Source organism: Ochotona curzoniae, unplaced genomic scaffold, assembly GCF_017591425.1.
Source record: "Ochotona curzoniae isolate NIBS_2020 unplaced genomic scaffold, NIBS_Ocur_1.0 scaffold_4701, whole genome shotgun sequence".
NCBI classification, from domain to species: domain Eukaryota; kingdom Metazoa; phylum Chordata; class Mammalia; order Lagomorpha; family Ochotonidae; genus Ochotona; species Ochotona curzoniae.
Window position 1 is genome coordinate 20934117 of NW_024467122.1, and position 9927 is coordinate 20944043.

The following is a 9927-nucleotide window of genomic DNA, read 5'->3' on the forward strand; positions in this document are numbered from 1 at the left end:
TGGCCACAGTATCCAAATCTGCATCTGCATGGGGCCAGGCAAAAACCAGAAGCTATGAACCCTGTCCTGGTTTCTTACATGGAGAGCAGGGGCTTAAGTACCAGGGCCACCGTGCTCCGTTCCCAGGCACATTACAGGAAGCTCGCTGGCAAGTGAAGTAGCCTGGATTGGAACCAGCACTCCAAAATGGGGCGTTTCCTTAGCAAGTGACCACATTAACAACCGCATTAACCTGCAGTGTCACAATGCTAGTCCCTTAGAACTATGCGAACCAATATGAATAAATGTAAACAATTACATGGAATGAAATTTCATTTTTTTTTGCACTAGCTGTTCCCATACACATGCCAAAAACAGGATTATTATTCCCATACTTATCACAAAAACTACAGTTTATTGTTCTGTGTCTCAAATACCGTATGAGGTTAAGTAATGATTTTGAAAACTCAAAAAAACAAAGATACCAAACCGGCTCAGCACAATGACCTAGTAGTGGCTAAATCCTTGCCTTGCATCCACCGGGATCCTACAATGGGCACTAGTTTGTGATCTAGCTGCTCCACTTGCCATCCAGCTCCCTGCTTGTGGACTGGGAAAGCGCTCAAGGATGGCCCAAAGCCTTGGGACTCTGCACCTGCGTGGGCTGCCTGCAGAAGCTCCTGGGTCCTGACTTTGGATTGGCTCAGCTCTAGCCATTTTAGACACTTAGGAAGTGAACACACAGAAGGTAATTCTGTCTCTCCTCTCTGTATATGTTCCTTTCCAATAAAAATAAAATCTTCTGTCCGATGATTCACTCCCCAAGTGAGCACAACGGCCAGTGCTATGCTGATCCAAAGCCAGGAGCCAGGAACTTCTTCCAGGTCTCCCACATGGGTGCAGGGTTCCAAGGCTTTGGGCCATCCTCCACTTCTTTTCCCAGGCCACAAGCAGGGAGCTGAATGGGAAGTGGAGCTGCCGGGATTAGAACCAGCACCCATATGGGATCCCGGTGCATTCAAGGCGAGGACTTTTAACCACTAGGCCAGGCCGCAGAGCCCAAAAAATATTAAATTAAAAAAAAAAACCCTTGGAAGTTATTACTGAAGTATCACAATGTTTTGTTTCACAGAACACCATTAAGAATTTTAAAACAAGAATTTTTAAAATTCTGGGCAATTGTTTCTTACAGATTTTCAGGACATTAAAAAAAAAGAAAATTAAACTTTGCTGATCTAATCATTACTTTGATCTATTTCTGTTCCATCCCCAGCTAATACGCACTGAGCTTAGTCCTCTGACCTGCTGACATCAGGTCAAAGTTCTAAAACTGGCAAGAAAGCCTGGTGGTTCATCCTGATCTACATTTACAAATCTGCTACTAGAGAAGCCTGGCGGGTAGAATAAAAGTAGCTCATAAGGCAGAACTACCTCATCCACGTGAACGCAGGCCTCTTTCAACCACAATGTGGATTTATGCGATCATTTCGAAGCCATTTATCATTTCATTAGTTTGAAATGACTAATACCTTTACACAAATTGGTCTTTCCTAATTTTTCGTTGAAGGCAATGCATATTTAATTTTTACATTAAGTATGGAGTAAATTTTAAACCCATTTCCTAACTAGGGTCATTTGTCCTTTTAAAAAGTATGAGTTCTGTTAAAGCTGGCACTACAAGTTTCACTTTGGCACCACTGACATCTATATTATTTCTGGCCTTCAAAAAAAATTTAGGCTGCATTTCCCTTGCACAGCAGCTTTGCTCAGTAACTATGCCTGGCTAATTTGAAAGACAGTTTCTTCTGAAGGGAATGCACTGTCATGAGCTGAGTTTTACTTTAATTATACAAGGTACACCAAGCAAGTATCAAGATGTGCTGTTAACTTTTAATATTTCTAGAATGCCTTTAATAAAATTTAGTACAACAAGTAAACAACTTACTCTGCAAAATGACTAAGGAACTTTTTTATGCAAAAAATGAGCATTTTATTTTGGTAACACTAATGAAAAAAAGAAAAGCCACTGCATTTCTGTATTGAAGTGAAAACAATGTTTAAACTGTCTTATCAAACTCAAATACATTCCAAACAAAGTGTGTTCTGTGACGGTTCCAAAGCACAGGCAAATCTTAATACAACAGTAGATGAATCCATAATACTGCAAATAAATGACCGTTCCTCAGGGTGTTTTAAGAAACAACTTCTCAATTATTAAGCCATTAAAGCAAACCGTTTCCTAATAACTGTTAAGAGTGAAATTGGGGTTGTTCCATTAATACTCTAATCATAACACTTTTTTTGTTGCTATGACATTTTAAAATAAATGTTGCTATGGCATTTTAAATGTTGCTGTACGTAAAATAAACTTTCAAAGTGGAAAAGTGTACAAAGTTTCAGATAGAAAGATTAACAGATGCAATTTAAATAAAATTTTCCCTTGTATCAACAATAAACATAATCTTTAGCGATACAGATTTGAGCTTTAAAACCTAACTTCCAAAATGAAAACTTCAATCTTAAATCTTAATCAGACACAACTGAAAAAAAATACTATATATTTTGACACCTTTTACAAGATTTTTTTTTTTGTATTAAAGCAGAAACCAGTTCCTAAATCCTTTTATTCAACTGTATATCCTGTTTGGACAAATATCAAAAATAGAAGACTGTCCCTTTTGCCTTGGTGGTGGTGACATTTTTCACTGCAGTCTTCTATAACTTTTACAGAGTTCGTGGTCCCTAATATCTCCCCACCCTCCATTTTTCCTCGGTGGGGCAATGGCTACCATGGAAAACTTCTCACCGATTATCAGTGTTTCTGGAAACATGAACTGTTTGTTATTACTTAAGAGCGCCTCAATTTGGGCACTCTGGGTGGATGGCCTACAGGCTTTCTTGTGATGCATCCCACAGTCTCCAGCATGGAAAATCCTGGGAACCTGAGGAACCAGCACTCTCCAGTATTTTGGAAGACAAGAGACAGTCAGGTACTGGAGAGTCCAGTCCCAGTTATAGTCATCGTAAGTGCAGAAAGTGTCCGTGCACTCCATCAGCTTCTGATAAGCATCCCGGGTTAAGGCGAGACCCATATTGTGCTCTGTGGACTTCCAAGTTTTCACATCTACCTTGTGAGCAATGCCGTAGAAACTGCGACTGGCAGTGTAGCTTCCCAGGGAAAGCACATCACACTCGCGACACTGCTGCTGCTTCAGTTGCCACATCTTTTTCAAGACATGATAAAAATCTGGGGCTAAGTAGTGATCCTCTTCTAGGAAGAGGATAAGGCCGGCATAATCCTGAAGAACTTTGACCCTTTCCCATACAAAATGCAGCTTCCACCACCAGTGATGCTTGGTCTGGGAGAACTTGGCCTCTCTGTAATGACCGAACGAGTCGGGGTATTCAGCATTAATGCACCCCAACTTCAAAGCTGCGTTCTTCTTTAAGTCTCGGGGGCAATCTCTGGGGTCACTGCCCGGAAACTCGTTGGGATACAACTGAATGCTGAATGGAAAGAACACCTGCAGAACTGGACAGAAATCCACTCCAGCGACTAACTGATTGATCTCTGTCGACCAGAAGTCGTGGCTGAAGATGAGCAGGACGTTTTCGATGCCCTGTGCCTTGCTAAGTGAGTCCAGCAGCAGTTTGAGGTATTCGGGTCGGTTATGCACCTGGACCACCAGCACCAACTCCCAGGGGGCCCTGGTGCCAGCCTTATCTACATTCCTCAGAGTCTGATCAAAGTTCAGCTGGTACACCAGGGACCGGTAGCGTAGCGTCTGGTTGTCGGCCCCGGGCTGCGCGGCCGCTGGGGGCAGCGGAGCCGCCGAATCGTTGGAGACCCTGCGGATGCCCACGGACACGCCGGGATGTTCCCCACCGCGGCCGTCTGCACCCCGCGCGGGCTCGGTGTCCAGCAGCGGTGGGGCAAGGGCCTCGTTCTTCCTTTGTCGCCCACTGCTGCTCCAGAGGACGAAGCAGCAGGCGGCCAGCACGAGCGTCAGGATTAGCACCTTCCGTTTGTAGATGCGGAACCTCATGGTCTCCAGGGCCAGGAGCGAGCGCAGGCGGGTGCGGAAAGGAGCTGGCGGCTTCTGCACTGGAGGGGGCAGGCGGGCGGCGGCCGCGGCTCTGGCCTGCAGCGGTAGGAACTGGCCCCCGTGGCTGCCCTCGCTAACTCATATCGGGCCCCAGGGGTCCCGGGACCCGAAGGCTCTCTCAGCTGCCCCACGTCGCTCGGGCTCCACACATCCTCACCTGGCAGCTGCAGCTCAAGCAGCGACCCCGCTGCTAGGAGCCGCGGCTTGGCGTCGCCTCAGTCCTCTCCATTCAGCACCACGGGTCCCGGAAGAAGCCCCACCGCACCCAGGCTCCGTTACCTGCGCCTCCAGCGGCCCTGCGTCCTTGGCGTTCTCATCCTCACGCCGGGCCCCCGGGACCGGCAGGACCGAGAGACGCCACCTCGCCCGAGTTCGGCGGCGACCGTTCTGACAACCCGCGACTCGCTCGCGGAACGCCGCGGCCCTCGGGCCCACACCCCTCCGGCCCGCCCCTCAGGCCATTGGTTGGCGCTTCCCAGACGCGTCCCGAGGCGCCTGGCCGCCTGGCCGCCTGCCTATTGGCTCGCGGACCTGTCGCTCAGGTCTAGTTCCTACTTCCGCCTCATTCCTCCCTTTCCTGTCGGTCGCAAGCGGCGCGAGGCGAGGGCTGCAGAGGCTGCGGTTCACGGTGAGCTGAGAACCAGACTGTAACCGTTTTGACGGGGGCCTGCGATGCTCAGAATCCGGGGGGTGGGGAGTGGATTAGACCGTTGTATCGAAGGGAAAGCGACACCTGCTGCTTTGGGTTCGTTGAGTTCGAGAACCGGCTTCTCTCCCCGGGAGCGACGCTCAGGCATGGCGGCCGCCCGGCCGTCGGACACGCCGGCTGGTTAAGGACACGTCAGCCCTCAGGGCCGCTGACTGGGACCGGGCTTTCCGAGAGGAAAAGTGAAACCAGACTCGTTAGGTCCTGGGAGAAGGAACTGGGCGGGTCAGAGCCACCAGCTACTACGTTGCACGCTTCGTAGACGGACCCGAGAGCTAGAGAAATGGAGCGAGTGGGTGTGGGGCAGGAAGGAGAAGCTCGAGTCTTCTCCCAGCGTGGAGATTAGATGAACTGCCCCCACGCCTTTTCTTTTTGGGCAGCAGTTAAGGAAACTAAGCATCGAGGGAGCCCACCTGGTATAGAGAACTGATTGTACCGGGCCTCTCTGTAGTTACTCTGCTTTTTAGTGGGTATCATTCTCTAATGCTGCATTTAAAAGCTTTCCAGAAAGGTGCCCACGTGTCGGTGTTAAATGAGTACATGATTTGTTGTTTCTGCATTACCGACTGTGAATGCTTTACTGTATTTTATTCTGTAGCACTTGGGAAAATGTCTAATGCCTGCTATTTTTACCTTTGTTGTTATAGTTCAAGTCGAAAACACTTCTACTGAACAAAAATGGTCAACGTACCCAAAACCCGAAGGACTTTCTGTAAGAAGTGTGGCAAGCATCAGCCTCACAAGGTGACGCAGTACAAGAAGGGCAAGGATTCCCTCTACGCACAGGGAAAGAGGCGCTACGACCGGAAGCAGAGTGGCTACGGCGGGCAGACGAAACCCATTTTCCGGAAGAAGGCCAAAACCACAAAGAAGATCGTGCTGAGGCTGGAGTGCGTGGAGCCCAACTGCAGATCCAAGCGGATGCTGGCCATTAAGAGATGCAAGCATTTCGAACTGGGAGGAGATAAGAAGAGAAAGGGCCAAGTGATCCAGTTCTAAACTTCAGCATTATTATTAATTTGGCTGTTAATTTTAAGGCAAACATGTTGGCAGGATAGAAAAATGATTTGCAGGAAAATAAATACTGTGGTATTCATACCCAAGTCTTTTGTATTTATTGACTCATGTTTAATGTGTTTCTAAACTAAACTAAGGAAATAACAAATTCTTTGGAATAAAAGATCTCCCTTATTTAAATTTGGTTCCTAAGACTTGGGATTTTGTATATATAATCAAAACATGAGTCCAGGATGACTTACATATTATGGAAAATACCTAATATAACCATTTTTTTCTTCCTAGTTTCAAATACATAGTAGCCCCTCTTTATAAATGAGTTAGAAGACATGCAGTGGATGCTGAACCTGTAGATTATATGTATTTTCACCATATATATATATATATATACTGAAGAGTTGAATTTGTAAAAGGTTAATAGTAATAGTAAAGTCCTATAACAAAATTGCCAGCATCGCTACTTAGTCCTTACAGATATTAAGTAAGGGTGACTCAAAGCCTTGGGACCCTGCACCCACATGGGAGACCCGGAAGGAACTCCTGGCTTCAGATCAGCTCATCTCTGCCTATTGTGGCCATCTTGGGAGTGAACCAGCAGATGTAAGATCTTTTTCTCTCTCTACAATCTTTAGTTAATTTCTTGAGAAGTTTCAAATATATTTATTTTTAACATGGCTTTGGGCTATCTTTAGCCTTTCCAGGCCATAAGCAGGAAAACTGGGTGGGAAGTAGAGCTATCAAGACATGAATTGATGTCCATATGGGATCCCAGTGTGGGTAGGGCCATGATTTTAGCCACTAATATACCACTCTGATATGTGACATGATCTGGTAACAGGTGGCCAGCAGGTTTACATTCTTGGCTGGCTTGAGCAGGATGGCAGGTTTCCTGATGTTATCAGAACAGCATACAATTTAAAGCTTATGAATTTTTCATTTCATATCCAGATCTTGGTTGAATAACTGAAAAGAGCTGTGGAGTAGCTAGTGTGTAAAGTGAATTAATCTTTGAGTAGCTGAGACTACAGCATTCCTTGTAGAAACAAGATCCAAGTTAGGGATCTGTCGGGTCAGTAGGTGCCTTATATAACTGGGCAATTTAAAAATGGGAGTTCCCGAATTACATAAACCACATTTAGTGCTGTACAACAACACACAGCTATTATCAGCCAATAAATATTTGAAAGATAGAGCATCCAAACACTGGTTGGCTTCCCACATGGCCACAAAAGCCTGAGTTGGGCCAATATGAAGCCTGGAGCTTCTTCCAGGTCTTCCCAGGTAGGGCGCAGAGACCTAAACCATTCTGTGCTTTCCCAGGACATAAGCAGGAAGTTAGAACTGGAGCACGTGGGGGCCTGATGTAGCCTCGTAGCTGAAGTTTTCACCTTGCATGCACCAGGATCCCATATGGGAGCCAGGTCCGGAAAAAGCTCCTGGCTTCAGATCAGCTCAGCTCTGGCTGTTGTGACCACTTGGGAAGTGAATCAGCAGAAGGAAGATCTTCCTCTGTCTCTCCTCTGATTTTCCAATAAAAATAAATCTTCAAAAAGGGGGGTGGGGCATGGTACAGTAGCCTAGTAGCTAAGGTCCATGCTTTGTGCAGGCCAGGATCCCATGTGGGTGCCAGTTCTAGTCCCAGTGGCCCCACTTTGCGTCCAGCTCCCTGGAAAAGCAGTTGAAAAGCCCAAAGCCTTAGGACCCTGTGCCCCTGTGTAGGAGATCGGAGGAGGCTCCTGCCAAATGGTTTTGGATCAGCTCAGCTCCGGCTGTTGCAGCTGCTTAGGGAGTGAAATGACAGATGGAAGGTCTTCCCCTCTGTCTCTCCTCTGTATATCTGACTTTCCAATAAAAACATTTTTTAAAAATTTATTCTTATTGAAAAGTCAGATTTCCAGAGAGGAAACACAGTGAGAAAGATTTTCCATCTACTGGCTCACTCTCCAAGAGGCCAAAACAGCCAGCAGCTAAACTGATCCGAGGCCAGGAGCTTCTGGGTCTCCCATGCGCGGGTGCAGGGTCCCAAGGCCTTGGGCCGTCCTCCACTGCTTTCCCAGGCCACAAAAGGGAGCTGGATGGGAAGCAGGGCCTCTGGGATTAGAACTGGCACCCATTTGGGATGTCTGCATGTGCAAGGTAAGAACTTTAGCTGCTAGGTCGCCGCGCTGGGCCCCAAAAAACATTTTTTTTAAAAAAGATCTATTATTGCAAAGTCAGATACACAGAGAGGAGGAAAAGAGAAGATCTTCCATCAGATGATTTATTCCCCAAATGACCACCATGCCAGGTGCTATGCTGATCTAAAACCAGGAACCAGGAACTTTCTCCAGGTCTCCCATGCAGGTGCAGGGTTCAAAGGCTTTGGGCATTCTTCCACTGCTTTCCCAGGCCACAAGCAGGGAGCTGGATGGGAAGCAGGGCTGCAGGGATTAGAATCAGCACCCGTAAAGGATCTCAGCACATTCAAGGTGAGGACTTTAGCTTCTAGGCTACTGTGCCAAGCCCAAAAAGCAAATCTTAAAAAAAAAAAAAAAATGGAGCAGCTGTGACATGAACCATAACCCATATAGGATGCTGGTGTTGTAAGTGAAGGATGAGCTAGCTGCACTATGCCACTGCCCTGGTCCTTATCTTGGAGGTAAACTAATATATTCTTTTAAAAATTTTTACTTATTATTTGAAAGGCAAATTTACAGAGAAAAGTGGAGGAAAGATCTTCCACTATTTCACTCCCAAAATGGCCAGAACTGACCGAAGGCAGGAGCCTGGTGCTTTTTCCAGATTTCTCACATGGGTTTTGGGCCCACAGACTTGAGCCATCCTATGCTGCCTTCTAATACTTAGAATGTATTAGTCCGGGCCCGGCGCGGTGGCGCAAGTGGTTAAAGGTCCTCGCCTTGCACGCCCGGGATCCCATATGGGCGCCGGTTCTAATCCCGGCAGCCCCGCTTCCCTTCCAGCTCCCTGCCTGTGGCCTGGGAAAGCAGTCGAGGACAGCCCAAAGCTTTGGGAACCTGCACCCGCGTGGGAGACCCGGAAGAGGCTCCTGGCTTCGGATCGGCATAGTATCGGCCCGTTGCGCTCACTTGGGGAGTGAATCATCGGACGGAAGACCTTCCTCTCTGTCTCTCCTCTCTGTATATCCGCCTTTCCAATGAAAAAAAATAATAAAAATAAATCTTTAAAAAAAAAAAAAAGAATGTATTAGTCCTCACTGGTGTATTATTATACACAATTTCTAATATTTATATGTATTTTAAAAGCAGATAGAGATCTTCCATCTACTGGTTCATTCCCAAAATGGTTTAACAGCAGGCTTGGGCAAGGCTAGACAGGAGCCAGCAGCTCCATCCTCATCTCTGACCATGGATGACAGGTCCAAGTGGGCTGTGTTCATAGCAGGGAGCTGGATGAGATGAGGGGTAGCCAGGATTCAAATCAGCACTCTGAAACAGGATGCCAGCAGAGCAAACAGTGGCTTAACTCGTGGTACCACAAAAGTGGCCCCCAAACTCAAATTTTAGACTTATTTTTACTTGAAGGTCAGAGTTATAGAACGAGAGGGAAATACAGAGATCTTCCATTTGCTGGTTCACTCCGCAAATGGCCACAAAGGCCAGAGCTGGGCTGATCTGAATCCAGGAGCTTCTTCCAGGTCTCTCGTGTGGGTGCAGGCCAATTTCTGCCACTTTCCCAGGCCATTAGCAGGGAGCTGAACTGGAAGTGGAGCAGCCAGGACCTGAATTAGTGCCCATATGGGAAGCCAGTCTTGCAGGTGCAAGATTAGCCTGCTCTCTTATTGTGCCGGCCTCTGAAATTACTGTTTAATAGAAATCAAAGACGACTAGGGCTGGGCCCATGAAGCAGTACGCTAAGCCTCTGCCTTTCGCTCTGGCATCCCATATGGGTGCTGATTTTGTTTTTGGATCCACCTTCCCACTTGTGGCCAAGAGGGCATTGGAGGATGGCTCAAGTCCTTGGGCCCCTGAACCCAGACCAGTGGACCCAATTCTGGCTGTTGTGGTCATTAGGGAGTGAACCAGCAGATGGAAGATGTCTCTCCTTTAATAAATAGAAGAAAGTTGGTTAAAAAAAAACACACGCACACGTATATATACA

The 9927-nt window shown here is 47.0% G+C and overlaps 2 protein-coding genes across 3 annotated transcripts; one reads left to right on the plus strand and one right to left on the minus strand.

The window, feature by feature from the left end:
• Positions 1-1955: 1955 nt before the first annotated feature.
• MGAT2 (alpha-1,6-mannosyl-glycoprotein 2-beta-N-acetylglucosaminyltransferase) lies at positions 1956-4533 on the minus strand. The gene is made up of 2 exons (XM_040968905.1): positions 4300-4533; positions 1956-4028 (listed from the first exon to the last, which is right to left on the minus strand). The coding sequence occupies exons 1-2, from the start codon at positions 4312-4314 to the stop codon at positions 2682-2684; spliced, it is 1362 nt and encodes a 453-aa protein (XP_040824839.1). The 5' UTR covers positions 4315-4533; the 3' UTR covers positions 1956-2681.
• A 90-nt stretch (positions 4534-4623) lies between these two features.
• On the plus strand, positions 4624-5889 carry RPL36AL (ribosomal protein L36a like). Of its 2 annotated transcripts, none has more exons than XM_040968906.1 (2): positions 4624-4713; positions 5430-5889. In XM_040968906.1, the coding sequence occupies exon 2, from the start codon at positions 5470-5472 to the stop codon at positions 5788-5790; it is 321 nt and encodes a 106-aa protein (XP_040824840.1). In that variant the 5' UTR covers positions 4624-4713; positions 5430-5469; the 3' UTR covers positions 5791-5889. The 2 variants fall into 2 exon arrangements, with proteins under 2 accessions (XP_040824840.1, XP_040824841.1); XM_040968907.1 differs by having other exon boundaries at positions 4645-4713; positions 5439-5889.
• Positions 5890-9927: the final 4038 nt, after the last annotated feature.

Excerpts from the sequence above, each read along its gene's own strand:
- RPL36AL (XM_040968906.1), top strand. The coding sequence starts at position 5,470 with ATGGTCAACGTACCCAAAACCCGAAGGACTTTCTGTAAGAAGTGTGGC.